Source organism: Mya arenaria, chromosome 9, assembly GCF_026914265.1.
Source record: "Mya arenaria isolate MELC-2E11 chromosome 9, ASM2691426v1".
Classification (NCBI taxonomy): Eukaryota; Metazoa; Mollusca; class Bivalvia; order Myida; family Myidae; genus Mya; species Mya arenaria.
The window spans coordinates 60,186,815-60,204,421 of record NC_069130.1 but is presented as its reverse complement, the minus strand read 5'-3'; the positions used below and the strand labels follow the sequence as shown (position 1 = coordinate 60,204,421).

The 17,607-nt window shown below is 35.1% G+C and overlaps 2 protein-coding genes, 1 long non-coding RNA gene and 2 other non-coding genes across 5 annotated transcripts; 4 read left to right on the top strand and 1 right to left on the bottom strand.

The window, feature by feature from the left end:
* The first annotated feature begins 278 nt into the window (after positions 1 to 278).
* Positions 279 to 3,940, top strand: LOC128245542 (uncharacterized). The gene is made up of 6 exons (XR_008263176.1): positions 279 to 293; positions 493 to 545; positions 983 to 1,058; positions 2,212 to 2,288; positions 2,522 to 2,636; positions 3,840 to 3,940. It is a non-coding gene; the product is annotated as an uncharacterized LOC128245542 (long non-coding RNA).
* Positions 3,941 to 10,008: 6,068 nt separating this feature from the next.
* Trnal-caa (transfer RNA leucine (anticodon CAA)) lies at positions 10,009 to 10,090 on the top strand. Its single transcript has one exon. It is a non-coding gene; the product is annotated as a tRNA-Leu (tRNA).
* Positions 10,091 to 10,238: 148 nt separating this feature from the next.
* On the top strand, positions 10,239 to 10,320 carry Trnal-uaa (transfer RNA leucine (anticodon UAA)). The gene has a single exon. It is a non-coding gene; the product is annotated as a tRNA-Leu (tRNA).
* Positions 10,321 to 12,043: 1,723 nt separating this feature from the next.
* On the bottom strand, positions 12,044 to 12,832 carry LOC128246234 (serine/threonine-protein kinase pim-2-like). The gene has a single exon (XM_052964426.1). The coding sequence runs from the start codon at positions 12,830 to 12,832 to the stop codon at positions 12,044 to 12,046; it is 789 nt and encodes a 262-aa protein (XP_052820386.1).
* Positions 12,833 to 12,984: 152 nt separating this feature from the next.
* On the top strand, positions 12,985 to 13,875 carry LOC128246232 (baculoviral IAP repeat-containing protein 7-like). Its single transcript, XM_052964425.1, has one exon. The coding sequence runs from the start codon at positions 12,985 to 12,987 to the stop codon at positions 13,873 to 13,875; it is 891 nt and encodes a 296-aa protein (XP_052820385.1).
* The last annotated feature ends 3,732 nt before the right edge of the window (positions 13,876 to 17,607 follow it).

Below are 17,607 nucleotides of genomic sequence, written 5' to 3'. Positions count from 1 at the left end.
AGTTATGTACTATGCCATGCCATGCCGAATGTGCCGATCAGAAGTAAAAACTATTTGAAAATTTCCCTTTTTTTAATTGCTTGTTTTTAAGAAGGAATCGTTTTAAAAACAACAAAAACAATAGTTTCCCCAATTGAGGCCCCTCTTAACTTTGGAAAACACCCTTCGTCATCAAGTTATATTCTTAGAATGCGACAAAAAATAGACCATATTTAGAGCATGTGATCTTCCACTTTTGTCAAAATGGCGGACGTAAAGTGATGTTTAACTCGGGCGTCTGCAATTCTTAACCGGTCAGATTGGCTTTATTACGATTTGTATTTTGTTTGAACTTGATGTAATTACGAAATATAAACATTTATGTTAGTAATGTTGTGGATAAAAACTATATTGACCATTCAAAAAGACGAATTATAAGCACTTAAACTGGGTCTGTTTACAATGGTGACAGATCTATGATCGATAAAGTACTATTACTTGCGGTACCTACAGAAAGCTGGTGATCAAAATGGTTGAAGGCAGTACCCAAGAAAGTACATTTACAAGTAAGTAAAATCGCTGAAAATTAATTCCATGAATTGAACTGTCATATCATAATCTCAGTGCTTAGTCTGTTTGGAAATATGCTTGGAATAATTTTTATAAACTGATAATTTATCTAATAACAGACACTGTGTTTGATTTATTACATTGAACTGCTATTAGATAAATTTTCAGTTTGTGTTTGATATCTACCAATGCCATAAATGCATAATTTTGTTCCTGTTGTGAATGATAAGAAATGTTGGGAACATAATACCTTCTGCATGTGAACAGTTTTTCTGTTTCTGTTTGTATGTAGGAAGTATTTTGTTTTCAGGATTAGTTCAACATTGTTGATGTGGATGAAATGTGCACTTAGCCATGCTTTTAATGGAATGAAAAATGTAAAAAAACTAACAAGTAATATGTGCAGTTTTGTTGATAAAATGTTTTGTTTCAGAGTTGTGAGAAGTAGCCTAGCCTATATAACCTGAAGCTCACCCAATATGCAGTGTGTTCTGCTCTGTCAATAACAAGTAAGTAATTTCACCAAATTTCATCAGAAACAAATCTCAAAGTTGCAATGAACAGTAAAGTTAACTCATCTTGGTACTTTAAATACTGAAACACTGAACCAACATGATTTGATTTTGCTCTTTTAACTTATTTCACATTATGGCAGCAAAATTACAGCTATGTGTCAGATTCGTGACATTTAGCATTTGTCATACATTTCACTCATTCAGTTGTCAAACCAAATGCTAAGTGTCAAATCGATTCATGATATTTAGCATGTGTCATACATTTCACTATATTATTTGTCAAACCGAAAGATGAATGTCAAATTATTTACACATGCTTAGCAGTTTATCATACATTTCACTTTATTATTTGTCAAACCAAAAGATGAATGTCAAATTATTTGAAGATGCTAAGCATCTTATCATACATTTTACTCTTTTTATGACAAATCGACTCACAAATTTAAGCAAACCAGGTGACGATGTACAAATATTTTGGGATGACGAGCTTTTTGGTTACCTCGCCCAGCCCAACTGAAAGACTTAAAGTATATCTATAAGTCTTTTAGTTTGGTCGGGCGAGCGAGCCAAAATCTCGTCATCCCAAAATATTTGTACATCGTCACTTTGTGTGCTTAATTTTGAGATTCAAATAAATCGTTCTAAATTCAATGTAAAAAAAAGTTTCATAAGGGGGGTACTCAGCGTGAAAAAACTACATCGCTTAAACGCAAATGCGCTTTGGTAGGTATATAGCTAAAAAACGAATGCGCTATGGTGAAAATCCAAAGTCAAATATTTTGAAAAAAATGAAAAGTTGTCAAAAAAATCATAATTTTAAGCACGTTGTTAGTGTACTGCTCTGTCATTTGTAAATCAAAACTGAGAGAATGGTTAATATGTTTTGAGACAAAGCATTTACAACTCACTGCAAATATTCTTTGGTGGTCAAAGACTTAATAGAAGTTAATTAGCCAGTGTTCATATTTAGTAAATGAAAATTAGTGAGTTGAAGCTTATATTGTTAAGTTTTATTGTATATCATCTGGCAGGGAAAACAAGATCATTTAAGATTCATGCTTTTGGTGGCAAACAAATTGAAAAAGTATTGTTCTTATTTTACTCATTGATGTTTTCATTTTTCAACAGAAATGTTTTGTTTTTTCAGCTCTGTATGGCTGGTCTGACCTCAGTGGAAGTTGTTCGTTTAAATGGTTTCGGGACATTGAAGTAAAACAACACGAGGTAAAATACAAAGTGCTTATTTATTTTTTAACTTGTTTATCCAGTAGTATATGATAAACAGTTTTTGAACTTGTTCATCCAGTATTATATGGTACATACAACAATAATGTAGAATATTAAATCACTGAGTTGCGGCTTCTCTGAACAAACATCTGTTCACTTTATGTCCACAGTTTTTTGAGAAACAAACAGGGCATCTGTTTTCCCAGTTTGTAGATTTTCTCGTTTTGCAGAATGTCCCACCAAGAGTGAAGGGCTGCCTGTTTGCTTCAGATTCCCAGTCCTCCTCGCTGATGATTTCTGAAGTCCTTACGCAGTCACCCCAGTCTTCAACCTCAGTTTGTACAGGTGATAATGTTTTTGAACCATAGTTCATTGTCATGTCATTGGAGTTGTTCAGCTGCTCCAGTTCTGACTGTAACTCTGTTTTGAGTACAGCAAGTCTAGCCTCAAGAATGGCAATTCTCTTAATTTTGCGATTAAGTCTCTCCATTGTACAGATCAAAAATTGCTGTAGTTTTCAAGTTTTGTAATGATATTAAGTATGCGTTACATATTAAATATGCACAAAAATAATGCATTCGATCTGCATTTCACAAGTGTAAAACATCACAAATGAATGGTATTTCAATCTACTTTTTTGTCAAACCATATGACATTATTTGTTCATGGCATTTAGAAATAGTCATACAATGCAAATTCTTCTAGTACACAATCGCAAATAAATAATTCTTTCAGTTGTCAAACCAAATGCTAAGTGTCAAATCGATTCATGACACTGAGCATTTATCAAACATTTCACTCTATTATTTGTCAAACCAAAAGATGAACGTCAAATTATTTACAGATGCTAAGCAGTTTATCATACATTTCACTTTATTATTTGTCAAACCAAAAGATGAATGTCAAATTATTTGAAGATGCTAAGCATCTTATCATACATTTTACTCTTTTTATGACAAATCGACTCACAAATTTAAGCAAACCAGGTGACGATGTACAAATAATTTAGGGTGACGAGCTTTTTGGTTACCTCGCCCAGCCCAACTGAAAGACTTAAAGTATATCTATAAGTCTTTTAGTTTGGTCGGGCGAGCGAGCCAAAATCTCGTCATCCCAAAATATTTGTACATCGTCACTTTGTGTGCTTAATTTTGAGATTCAAATAAATCGTTCTAAATTCAATGTAAAAAAAAGTTTCATAAGGGGGGTACTCAGCGTGAAAAAACTACATCGCTTAAACGCAAATGCGCTTTGGTAAGTATATAGCTAAAAAACGAATGCGCTATGGTGAAAATCCAAAGTCAAAAATTTTGAAAAAATTGAAAAGTTGTCAAAAAAATCATAATTTTAAGCACGTTGTTAGTGTACTGCTCTGTCATTTGTAAATCAAAACTGAGAGAATGGTTAATATGTTTTGAAATTAAGCATTTATCATTTTTGTAAAAATCCAATGTTATAAATGAAACCAAAATTTACCAGAGTAAACATTAATGTGCTATTGTATGTAAGAATGTTTCGTCTTTTACACGTTTCATTTCATTTTTTCAGATGAGATGCCATACACAGGGGATCCGACAGAAGACAGCAGACAGAATTCGTCGATCTATTTGAAATGTCATTGTTTATTTGAAAAAAGATACCTATCCACACTTGTTCGTTTTAAAATATTGTTTGTATTATATGTGCTTTGTACCGTTGCTTTTTGTTTATCAGTAATTCTCCAACACTTGTATTTCGTGTTTTACATGAACATTGAAAATTTATCATACAGTAAATCATTTCAAAAAATAAAAATCAAATGGAGAAATACTGATTTATCTGTTTGCTTTTAATGTTTGTGCTGTCTTGCTTACCCCAGTAACGCGGGTCTTGTTTGCTATTGTGAGTACTGTTGTTATTTTTTTTGGCCATCCAAAGTATTGTTCACGAAAGATAACACATTTTTTTCATAAAATTGGTTACATTTTGGTCTGTCGATTTTTTTCAATGAAACCACAGTCAAACGGTTTTTCACTATATTTTTTTATGAGAAACAGCCAGACTTGGTCACGGCTGAAACCGAGGAACATTTGTGATTGAACAAAATTTTAGCAGTAATACTGCTTGTAATTCATAAATTTATTAAGCTTTGGTCTTGTCATATTGATTACGATATTGGTTGGAACATAACTTGGTAAAATGGTAAACATTTTGATAGTGTGTACAAGAGCAAAATTTGCACTGCATTTTAAAATGTGTCATTTTTGTGAAATGCTGTTGACAAAATGATTTGTTTGCTCGTGCCAGCATGGGTCGACGAGATTCGTTTCTCACTGTCCTTTATGCGGCGGTTTAGGATGCAAGCCTGTTGTTTTGTCAATGTCTATAAAGTTCAGCTTGAATGAAAATTGAAATCAATATTGCAAGATCAAGCACTTTTTTAAAAAAAAATGTTAGAATGTAGATGCGTTGTGAAATGCTGTTGACAAAATGATTTGTTTGCTCGTGCCAGCATGGGTCGACGAGATTCGTTTCTCGCTGTCCTTTATGCGGCGGTTTAAGATGCAAGCCTGTTGTTTTGTCAATGTCTATAAAGTTCAGCTTGAATGAAAATTGAAATCAATATTGCAAGATCAAGCACTTTTTAAAAAAAATGTTAGAATGTAGATGCGTTGTGAAATACAAGTGAATGTACTAGGCTCATTGCATTCTTAGTTTGGTTTCGAAGTGCAAAACTTCATTCATCACAAATATTCCTCTTGAACGACCGAACATTGATATGTGGCAATGTTTTCGTTCAGCAAAATGATTTGGCAAAAGTAATTTAAAGGCTAGCATGAGTATGGAGGTGTCGTTAGACCAGCTTAGTATTGGTGTAAGGTGGTGTACAGTGCCAATACTAGGAACCGCTCATGTTCACCATGTCACGCTACAGGCAATGAAAAATAGGGAGTGGCAACCTCTTTGTATCGCCGTGGTCCGACACTCCACACAGTCTTTACAATGAGAGGGGAAATATAGGCAATCGGATGCTTCTTCCTAAGTGTGCCTTGTCGAGTAACTGCCTTTGGCGTTGCCTTTATTTTCAAATTTGTGAACAAATAAAACTAGGTTAGGACCACATAATAGGGTTACGATGAAAATTAGGTTTCCCTTTTAATGCTTGAAGATAACAGCCACTGGCGTTATACTTCAAAAAATGGCTCGAAATACATATCACACAAACATTCAACATTTCAACATTTTATCTGCAACATTTTTCATTTTTCAAAAAAATACTCAGATGTACAAAAATAATGCAAAACATGAACAGCAAATTCACAAATTCTGCTGTGTTGAAATTTAAAAATCAAACATGAGATTGTATGAAAAAGCTTCTTTTTTATTTTCAAACATGTTAAATCTCACGATCATAAGCCATATGTACAAAAATAATGCAACTCTGAATTGTAATTTCATGCTCTCAACAAAAAAATATGCATCGAAAATTGTGAAAAATTGTGAAAAATTGTGAAAATCTAGAAATTAACGTTGGATCTCAAGATTTCAAAAATCGAACTATAGGCTACATTCTTCAAAAATTATAGGCTTCATAAAACTCACTCAAACACTCAGATTTCAAAACCTTCAACATTTGTGCTCTGAAACTAGCGTTCACACCAGTTTTCATGAGAAAAAAAATAAAATCTTCATATTGTTGAAAATCTAGAAATTAACGCGTGATCTCAAGATTTCAAAAAAAATTATAGGCTTCATTTACCCAAAAAATTATAGGCTCATGCAAATCTTTCAAAAAATTATAGGCACATGCAAATCTCACAGATCTCACAATCATAAGCCATATGCACAAAACATGCAGCTAAGTCCATGAAACATGAAAAATTGATATCTTTCTGAGACTGGCGTTCACACAATATCTCATGAAAAAAATCAAATCTTCATATTGTTGAAAAATTATAGGCTCATACAAATCTCTCAAAAAATTACAAATCTCACAATCATAAGCCATACCTTCAACATTTGTGCTCTGAAACTAGCGTTCATACCAGTTTTCATGAGAAAAAATTAAAATCTTCATATTGTCGAAAATCTAGAAATTAACGCGTGATCTCAAGATTCCAAAAAAATTTATAGGCTTCATTTATTCAAAAAATTATAGGCTCATGCAAATCTTTCAAAAAATTATAGGCTCATGCAAACCTCTCAAAAAATTACAAATCTCACAATCATAAGCTATATGCACAAAAAACACCAAGTCCATGAAACTTGAAAAAAATTGATATCTTACTGAAACTGGCGTTCACACAAGATCTCATGAAAAAAATCAAATCTTCATAGTGTTGAAAATTATAGGCTTCATTTACCCAAAAAATTAAAGGCTCATGCAAATCTCTCAAAAAATTACAGATCTCACAATCATAAGCCATATGCACAAAAAAATGCAGCTAAGTCGATGAAACATGAAAAATTGATATCTTTCTGAGACTGGCGTTCACACAAGATTTCATGAAAAAATCAAATCTTCATAATGTTGAAAAAATTATAGGCTCATGCAAATCTCTCAAAAAATTACAAATCTCACAATCATAAGCCATATGCACAAAAAATGCAGCTAAGTCGATGAAACATGAAAAATTGATATTTTACTGAAACTGGCGTTCACACAAGATTTCATGAAAAAAATAAAATCTTCATAATGTTCAAATTCAACAAATCAACATTTGCAGCAAATCTCACAGATCTCACAATCATAAGCTATATGCACAAAAAACACCAAGTTCATGAAACATGAAAAATTGATATTTTACTGAAACTGGCGTTCACACAAGATTTCATGAAAAAAATAAAATCTTCATAATGTTCAAATTCAACAAATCAACATTTGCAGCAAATCTCACAGATCTCACAATCATAAGCTATATGCACAAAAAACACCAAGTTCATGAAACATGAAAAATTGATATTTTACTGAAACTGGCGTTCACACAAGATTTCATGAAAAAAATAAAATCTTCATAATGTTCAAATTCAACAAATCAACATTTGCAGCAAATCTCACAGATCTCACAATCATAAGCTATATGCACAAAAAACACCAAGTTCATGAAACATGAAAAATTGGTATCTTACTGAAACTGGCGTTCACACAAGATTTCATGAAAAAAATAAAATCTTCATAATGTTCAAATTCAACAAATCAACATTTGCAGCAAATCTCACAGATCTCACAATCATAAGCTATATGCACAAAAAACACCAAGTTCATGAAACATGAAAAATTGGTATCTTACTGAAACTGGCGTTCACACAAGATTTCATGAAAAAAATAAAATCTTCATAATGTTCAAATTCAACAAATCAACATTTGCAGCAAATCTCACAAATCTCACAATCATAAGCTATATGCACAAAAAAACACCAAGTCCATGAAACTTGAAAATTGATATTTTACTGAAACTGGCGTTCACACAAGATTTCATGAAAAAAATAAAATCTTCATAATGATCAAATTCAACAAATCAACATTTGCAGCAAATCTCACAAATCTCACAATCATAAGCTATATGCACAAAAAAACACCAAGTCCATGAAACATGAAAAATTGATATTTTACTGAAACTGGCGTTCACACAAGATTTCATGAAAAAAATAAAATCTTCATAATGATCAAATTCAACAAATCGACATTTGCAGCAAATCTCACAGATCTCACAATCATAAGCTATATGCACAAATTCCACCAAGTCCATGAAACTTGAAAAAAATGATATTTTGCTGAAACTGATTTCACATAATCTTCATAGAAAAACTACTTCATTCACAGATTTCAAAATCTCGAGCCATTTGTACAATAATAATGCGGAATCAAGTGATAATTCTGGAACTATTTCATATGAGCGTATAAATAAAAACGGTAAAAAAAATAGTCCTAACCATTTATGCACAATTATAATGCGATGCGCATTAATTTTGGCCATCGGGTATATAAGCTCCACATTTTTCAATATTCGTCATTCCAGTAGCAAGCTCTTAGCTCAGAAGTGCTGTTAGTCTGCTGGGAGCCCAAAGTGGGTTTGAACTTCTCAGATTTCTCCTCGCACTATGAACTTGGTGCATCAGAGATACAGAGAAAATATCTGAGAGGTTTTTTGACCTTCTGGTTTGAACATGAGAACCGTATGTCGCGATACCTCATAGTTTTTCGCTCTTGAGTCTGGCCAGCTCATGTTGTCGATCACTTTGACATCGCCTGACGAATACGATCATTCTCTGTGATAGCCATTAGATCATATACAAAAAGCGATTTTGGCAAGTGATTTGTTATTTGCGTCTGGTAGCATGAGCATAGAAGTATAGCTTCGACGAGATTTGTTTCTCATTGCTCAATATGCTACGGTCTTGGATGCAATGCAATGATTTTGTCAACTTCGCAAAAACATTTTGGTAAAAGTAAAATTTGAGAGGCTACCATGAGTATGGAGGTGTCGTTAGACCAGCTTAGTATTGGTGTAAGGTGATGTACAGTACCAATACTAGGAACCGCTCATGGTCATCATGTCGCGCTACAGGCAATGAAAAATAGGGAGTGGCAACCTCTATGCTCACGAGTACCCCTTTTCTGTACGCTAGTGCATGCATAGAGAGTGGACGAAGCGAATGGGGCGCTAGTCCTAAGTGTGCCCTGTCGAGTAACTGCCTTTAGCGCTGCCTCAGTTTTTTTTCAAAATTCAAAATTCAATCGCTTCTTTGCTCATAAGTTGCGATACATAAAAGGAAATGCTTTCTGAGATTAAAGTTAGCATTTCCTGCCTGCAAGTAAAGCGAGCAAATATGCCTCTATGTGCTTAAGAGGTGTGTTTGAAAGTGAACTCTGTAGCCTTCTCTTAGATCAAAAGAGAAATAAGTCTACGAGTTTTCGAGCCTAGCTTGTGGTTGAGGTACTTGAAGTTGATCGCAGAAATCCCTTCTTTGATCGGACAATGCGGCTGAGGCACTCGATTCTTGCCCCAGTACAGGCCTTCTTGTATCAGACATCACTTGTTCGGCGTTGTACCTACAACGAGTCAGCAATACCCCGTTTGTTACACCCGAGTAGTCCAGCACTCTACATTATAGGTGTAACAAATTGTAGAAGGTCGCCTGGAAGGCCTCTAATGGGTGCTGATTTTGCGTAGTGTATGACACTAGGAAAATAGGTTTCTGGCTCAGAGTTACCATTTTCCGATCTTGTTTGTGCGGTGGGTAACCTGACCAATGCCAGTCACAAGTCTGGATGAAAAACAGGGAGTGACCACATTACATAACAAAAATACTTTTTACATTGAATGTTTGACATTATAACAATTGTAAACTTTTGCTTGTGTTTGATTTCATGAAAGCAAATGTGTATAATTATGTATATTGATATGTTTGCAATGTTATGTATGCTATGCATGTTTGTACTTTGCTATCTGCTTACACTTTGAATAAAACCTAAACTGAAATTAGAAGCATTAGTTGTATATGAGAAATTTTCAATAGTTATGCAACGATTGAGTGAAACAAAATTTAAGCATCATGAAGACTTTCGTCTTTTGAAATGCTTCAAACTGCAAAGCTCACTTCACGTTCACGTGAAAGCAATTTTTAAATTTCATCTCATATTTTTCAAAATCTTCAAACATAAGAAAAACTCATGTTTCCTTTGTATTACAATTTCAAGCTCTTATAATCTTCACTTCTCAGCTCATTTGCACCAAGTACGGTGGCCGAGTGGTTAAGGCGTTGGACTCAAGTTCCAATGGACATTGTCCGCGTGGGTTCGAACCCCACCCGTACTAATACTTTTGCATTTAAGGCAATTGTCCATTCGACTAAGAGTAACTGCAAAGTTTTGTAAGGAATCCATGAGCAATTTGGCAGATCGTATGGCCTTTGCATTATAATTTCAAGCTCTTATAATCTTCACTTCTCATCTCATTTGTACCAAGTACGGTGGCCGAGTGGTTAAGGCGTTGGACTTAAGTTCCAATGGACTATGTCCGCGTGGGTTCGAACCCCACCCGTACTAATATGTTTTGCATTTTGGCTGACATGCGATTAGTATCCAAGATATTTCGTAATTTGGCATCACCTCAGCATGAAACAAGAAACGCGACAAGAGTTGCAACTACAAAACGATGAAAAAAACATTTGTCAAATTTGTGTTACGGACAAAAAGTGTATTGTGTTTACGCCTTGTGGCCATTTGACTTGTCATGCATGTTCAATCAAAACTAGTAAATGCTATTTTTGCAGAACTGTTGTTATTGGAAAATATCAAATTTATGAATAAATCATAAACAATTATTTGTATTTTTGCTTTCTGTTTATTTCATTTATATGGAAAGGTGAACTGTGTTAATCACTCAAACACTACCAGTTCTGATTCACACAGTTATGCTGTAGACAGCCGCAATACGCTAGTTAGCTCAAATTTCTAACATTGGTTAGCAAAGTTGACGAATGCAAGTTCGAGAAATAATGTATACGCTTTTTAGAGTACTTCAAACTATTTAAACATACAGCAGTGACTGTACTATTCACACTTCACTTACTATGGCAAAACGATATACTGACATCGCTGGGTTTGCTGGACTACAGTACAATGATTATTTCAAAAGATTCTGTTGGGAATGCCAATTGTGTTGTGCTGGAGTCTTTACGTTAGAACCTTGTCAACGACATGATCTTTTGAACATTTTCCCTCCAGCTGGCTACTGCCAAAACTGTTTTCGATATGTGTGGTACTGTAATGATTGTAAGGCTGATGGAACGCCACCAAAAGTGCGAATGAGAAACTATTGTTTGTCATGTTTCTTCCACCGATTTGAAAATCTTGCAATCTTGGCCGGCTAACCCTGACGTGGTTGAAGAAAGTTTTCGATTGATTGTGACAATTATCTTGTTTCACAAAATAAAAAATAAAAACTTGAAATAAATTACTTTGTTTTTGTATCTGATACCAAGACGCTCATTTTTTTCTCTGATGATTTTCAATTTTCATTTTCAATTTTCATTTTCATTGTAAATTTTCATTCTCAATTTTCATTTTCAATTTTCATTCTCAATTTTCATTCTCAATTTTCATTTTCGATTTTCATTCTCAATTTTCATTCTCAATTTTCATTCTCAATTTTCACATTCGTCATTTTCATTTTCACCCTCGTGGGACTAAACCCACTCACCGCCGATATCGGGTTGTATTAAGCTTTTGCGCATTTCCACGATAAAGTTAGCTAGAAATTAAAGCTTTTGCGCATTTCCACGATAAATTTAGCTAGAAATTAAAGCTTTTGCGCATTTCCACGATAAAGTTAGCTAGAAATTAAAGCTTTTGCGCATTTCCACGATAAAGTTAGCTAGAAATTAAAGCTTTTGCGCATTTCCACGATAAAGTTAGCTAGAAATTAAAGCTTTTGCGCATTTCCACGATAAATTTAGCTAGAAATTAAAGCTTTTGCGCATTTCCACGATAAAGTTAGCTAAAAATTAAAGCTTTTGCGCATTTCCACGATAAAGTTAGCTAACAATTAAAGCTCAGTCGATTTTCTACGTTAAAGTTAGCTGAAAAAGATTGCTCTGTCGAATTTCCGCGATAAAGTTAGCTGTAAAAGAAAGCTTGCTTTTTCGAGAACAATTGCTGAACAATTATCATGAACAATAAAGATAAAAAGAAGTTGTAGTTTCAACGCTATGTTTAATATGTTTGAAACCAGAAAGGTACTATCACAAAATACATCTATCGTGATGCGTCAGTCACACAACCATTGATGTTGTAGTAGAGCTGAGACTTCAGGTCTTTCACTGGGGATGGGCTCTAGGCATGCCAAAACAAAGTTGATATACTGTTCCGAAACATTGGTCCCAAACTTAAGCGCAGCTCCTTTTTCAATGACGTACGATTCCCACGGAACATCATCGTGTAACATCTCATAGGCCATTATACCCAGTGACCAGACTGTAGACTTACGAGGGAAGCATACCTTGAACTGTCTCTCAGGAGCACGATAGGCAGGTGTGGAAACTTCATATGATTTCAAAGATATGCACTCGTCATCAGTTGGCACGCAAAACTCTAAATCACATAGGCGAACTTCTATGGTGTCTGGATCGATCAACACATTCTCTGGTTTCATGTCCATGTGCATCAATTGGCACTTGCTGTCCATTTCACAAAGAATCAAAATGATTTGCCACATAATGTCTTTCACCACAGGCTCAGGGATATCAAACTTTTCCACATAGGTAAATAGGTCCATTGGCATTCTTTCAAATACCACGCTGTAATTGCTCGCTCCATTTTTGGTCTTGTCATGGTAAATCTCACAATCGACCATGTGGTTGATACCTCGTACGCCCATCTGTTGCATAAGGCAAGTGTTAGCTATCTCTGGCGGGGTTTCGCAATGTTGACTCCACCACCGACCTTGTTTTACGACAAGCTGCTTGTCACCGTTCTTGCTATGTGCCTCAAACACCTTTCCATTTCCACCCTTTCCCAGAAAATGACCTTTACTTATACGAGTAAACAGAGACGACATATTGGCTCGAGTTTGAAACGAAAATGATGACTGGAGTTCTGTTTCAGTCCCTTTTATACGCAAAATATAAAATCACGTGATCACAAATATAATGAAACCATTTTAAACTATATCTGATGTCAATGAACACTTTACGAAATAAGTAAGCAAATATGGCAAGTAAGGTAACACCTACATCACTGGGCATCTTCACCACGAAGCCAAAATTTCCAAACTATGCAATACCAACAAAACGATTGGAATCCTTCACAGAATCATCAACGCCGTGGCCAGATGCTAGTCACATTGACGTGAACGAGTTAGTATCTGCTGGCCTAGTATACTCAGGTGTGGGTGATGCTGTCCGTTGTTACCATTGCGGCGGGGGACTAAAACATTGGGAGATCGGTGATGATCCGATGTATGAACATGCGAGATGGTTTCCAACGTGTCCGCATATCGTTATTTGTAAGGGAAAAGATTACGTTGAAAAAGCAAGGTTGGGTGAACATCCATCCATATCAAAACAAAAGGAAAAGGTAAACCAATCCGATGAACAGGAATCATCAATTTCACGCCAAGAAACAGCCATGGAAGCAGCGGCTGAGTTTGGTTACCACATGGATTGGATACGCATAGCCGCTAGAATATACAGTGAAAGAGAAGGTCCGAATTCGCAGTTTCAAGCGAGCGATCTTATGTCAATTCTGATGGAGATGGAAGACGATCCAAGTATGGCGATACACTATACTGCTGGTTCTGGTTCTTGCTGTGTAACTGAACAATCCCAAGATAGTCCATCAAATGGGCTAGAAACTGATCTAGAAGCATTGCAAGAAGAAAATCAAAATCTGAAGGATAAGCAAAATTGCAAAATTTGTCTTGAATGTCTTGCCGATGTGATCTTCCTTCCTTGTGGGCATATTGTAACTTGTCCACAGTGTGCTCACGCCAACAGTCAATGCCCTATTTGTCGCAAAGATATATTGGGCTTAGTCAAATGTCAATTTGCCGAATATTCGGAGATGGATGACGATGGTGTATACATGACATCAAAACATTAATAGTATCGACAAAACAAAAATACTGTTTAAGTTTCATATTTTATTTTCATTTCATTTTGGAGTGAAGTAATGTCGTGTCTGATTGAATGTCGGAGAGAATCGCCATACAGAGAATAACTGTTTAATGTTTTTGTTATATTGTTCACAAATTTTAACCCATTTCATTCGGAAAAATATGCCCTGAATTGAGCATATTCGCCGAACTACAGGATGAGTCAACCTGATAAAATATTCAGTTTTACTCAAACGGAAATTGTTTTAGAGATTTCAATAAAATATTTCTTGCACCATTGACATCTCGATGAGTTTTGTATCCACACTTCAAACACTGAAATATCTCGTTACCACCGAGTCCCTTATTGATTGATCTGCAGAGTCCACAAAATCTGGAAGTATTTTCCTCATTTTGAAGGACATAAATTCTGTTGGTATCAGTAGCTCTTATTTTAATTCTCTTGCGAAAATAAGAATGTCGCCAATCCAGAAGGTCTTTTTTAGCTTTTTTTGGCAGTTCCTTTCCCTCTTTCTTATTGGCAACGCACTGAGTCACGTTCAAGTAACCCAATGCTATATATTGGTAATTTTGAATGAGATGGGAGCTCAATTTTAAGTGAATATCGTCAATAAATGTTTTTTTGGCGTGCTGAAGTTTTGCAATCTGATTATGTCTTTCCCACTGTGCCTTTTTCTTCTGTCTTTTATTGAGTTTGCTGACCAGAGATCTAACATTCTTGATTTTATCATTAATTTTGTGAATGTTATATCGTTTGTCTTCTTGTAAACCTACTTGGAAAACCGAAAGGTTTGTTGGGTCGTATACAGTGGCAAATGTTCTTCCTCCTGGATCAACACTGCATATGGCTTCGGTATCTTTCAGTGGACGCCGTGTATATTTAGGATCACAAGGAATTTGTAAAACGAATTTTCCATTCCCTCTCTTTGTGATCTTTACTGCATGTTCTATTGGTGGTAGCTTATGTACAGGTTTTGATATTTTGATAAAGCGCTCTCGTTTTCGGTCTTTCTGTCCTTTTGGTACATTTCTTGTGAATGCATTTTCCATGAACGTAAGACAACTCCGTAAAAGTTTGGCATTTTGTGTATCCTTACTTTCTAACGGTCTAATCTTTTTAACTTGAAAGCTACCTTCTTGACAATATAGCTTGTCTTTTAATTCGACATTTCCACGTCTTTGGTTGCTGCGCGCTGACTTATGCATCGCACAATACTGTATACATGAGTATGCCTTTATTATACTCATTTGGCTTGCAAAGTACCAGTCATCAGAAGGCATTCTCATTTCAATAGGAACCTTTTCTGGCTTAGACGTTGCGACATACTTCTGCAACTTTCGGTGTAAAGGTTTAAAGTTTCTTTCTCTGACAAGAAAATTGCAATAGTTGTAAGCATGATTGCTCACTTTCAGCATATGGTTAAGTGTAGATTTTTGTTGTTTTGTCGGCTTTATACCAACGGTATAAGTAGTCAAAAACTTGGCTGTTGATTCTGTTCTCTCGTGTTTGTGAGATTCTTTAATTTCTGGGAATGTTACTTTTTCAACAAAGTCCATTTGATCACTTTGTAAATCTTTTCTTCTGATACTCTGCCACCAGTGCCACATAGTTTTATGATTGGTAACATTAGCTGCATCCCAAAGGGTGTATGTATCATCTCGTTTTCGTTTCATTTTCACTGGTGTTATCTTTTCGCGTTATCTTATATACTTTTTTGTTTTCCATACGCTCAAACATTTATAATACTCCAAAAAGTGTTTCCCGAATGAAAGGGGTTAAAATGACGTTACACATTTTTTTATGTTCTGTCGCAATATGTCTTTTGCAAAAAAAACATACTTCGGTTTTATTTGCAATACTTTTTGCTACCATGGCTTGTTCATCTTCTGAAAAATTGTATTGTGACAAGTCCGATATCTGATGTGTTTGAAGACAGCAATTGCAATAGTACGTCATGTTTGATTTGAACAATACTGTCCATTATGCTTTATATTGTTTTTTCCCAAATCTTTTCTTCAAATGTTTTCTGATATCCTCTGATACTGCCCATAAGAGGTCTTCATCGTGAATGATTGAATGCAAATTTAAATGCAATGTATCTCTAAACTGTTGAAAAATATCTCTGTGAAACGAAACCCAGCAAGCGAAGGCAAGCAGTTGACCTAGCGTCTGGTTACTACAAAATCGGTTGGCGACTGGATACCAGATGTCAAAAACATCGGACCCTATACTGTCGCGATCATCGCCGTGTTTCATTTCCAATTTCCTCAGAAGGCTATTCGGAATCCCTAGCATGCATCGTATTATTTGATATTCAAAACATTTATTGCTGACAAATATATGTTTCACTTGCGTGTAACGATAAACATAGCCCATATCGCATCGGTTTGATTGCGCATTACTGAAGGATGACATATTTTTATGAAAAAGTACGATCAACATGCATAGTTATACAAACTTTTGTCAATAAATAATGAGAAACTGAAACATTTATGATTTTGTTATAACAAAACTTGGTAAAGCACCTAGAATATCGACATCTCGCCTGTTACACACCAGACAGCGAAACAGTTTATTTTCTGTACTATCAACATGTTGAAGATATGTCATGAGACATGATTCGCAACAAAAATAGTGTCCACATTTGTGCCCTTTCACCATTAAATGATCGTTTGTTTTACACAGAACACAGGTATGATCCTTGTGTTTATTTTCAAGAAGATCTGCATACTTTTGTCGAAATCTTTGAATCCAGGATCTTGATGCAGAAAACGTTTTAATGTTTAGCTTATTAGCAGTAAGCAGTGCGATCTCTTTTATTTTTGATTTTGTCATTTGTTGACTATTGCTCATTTCACATTGAATTCTTTCAAATATATACTTTTCCAGACCCGAAACAAGTTCATGCTTCGGTAGTGCATTTGCTTTACTCGCCCAAGATGAGAGAGTTGTTCGTGGAATGCCCAGTTCCCTCGCAACTGATCCAACAGTACGTTTACTTTCGGCCAAGATATTTACGGCATTTTGTTTAAACTCCAGTGATCTGTTCATACCTGTTAACTGATGAAAAATATGAAATTAATTACTTCTTATTTCAGATTCGTTATTGAATTATGTTAATCTAAAGAACCGATTAGTGTGGTAGAATTTTGAATACGAAGTCAATACGCCAACATATGGATATTCATCAAATATGATTTTAGACTGCAGATCTATTGCAGCAGATCGAACAAGGTTTAAGTCATAAGAAGGTAAATAAAAGTGTTTTCCCAGTACCCCTAGTCTTTGCATCTTCTTAAAGTGAACCGATACAACACTAACATTAAATTTATCTCGGAACTCCCCAGCAGCTATTTGGAATAAGTGTAATACAGTTTCATTGCGAAATTCAGTAACTGGTGAAGATCTATAGTCAGCTAGGTCTATTTTATGACGCATGTAGTAGCAACGTCCATTGTATTCAAAACCGACTGTATTTTCTTCACTACAATATAACGAACAGATGCAATTCCCACCAAATGAAAGTTGAATGAAAACCGAAATCACAAACAGTGCTATAATCATTTTTATTGTTCATAAATACAATCACGTTGTCAACAAATATTAGAATTTACAAGCTAGAGAACTGCAGCACGGTCTGTTTTAACTTTTTTTGTTTCGACTGGCCTTTCAAAGAGTCTCCTTTTCTTTTCCTACCTTCAACTTAGCAGCAACGTCA

Coding starts and splice junctions, on each gene's coding strand:
- LOC128246234 (XM_052964426.1), bottom strand. CDS start 12,832: ATGTCGTCTCTGTTTACTCGTATAAGTAAAGGTCATTTTCTGGGAAAG.
- LOC128246232 (XM_052964425.1), top strand. CDS start 12,985: ATGGCAAGTAAGGTAACACCTACATCACTGGGCATCTTCACCACGAAG.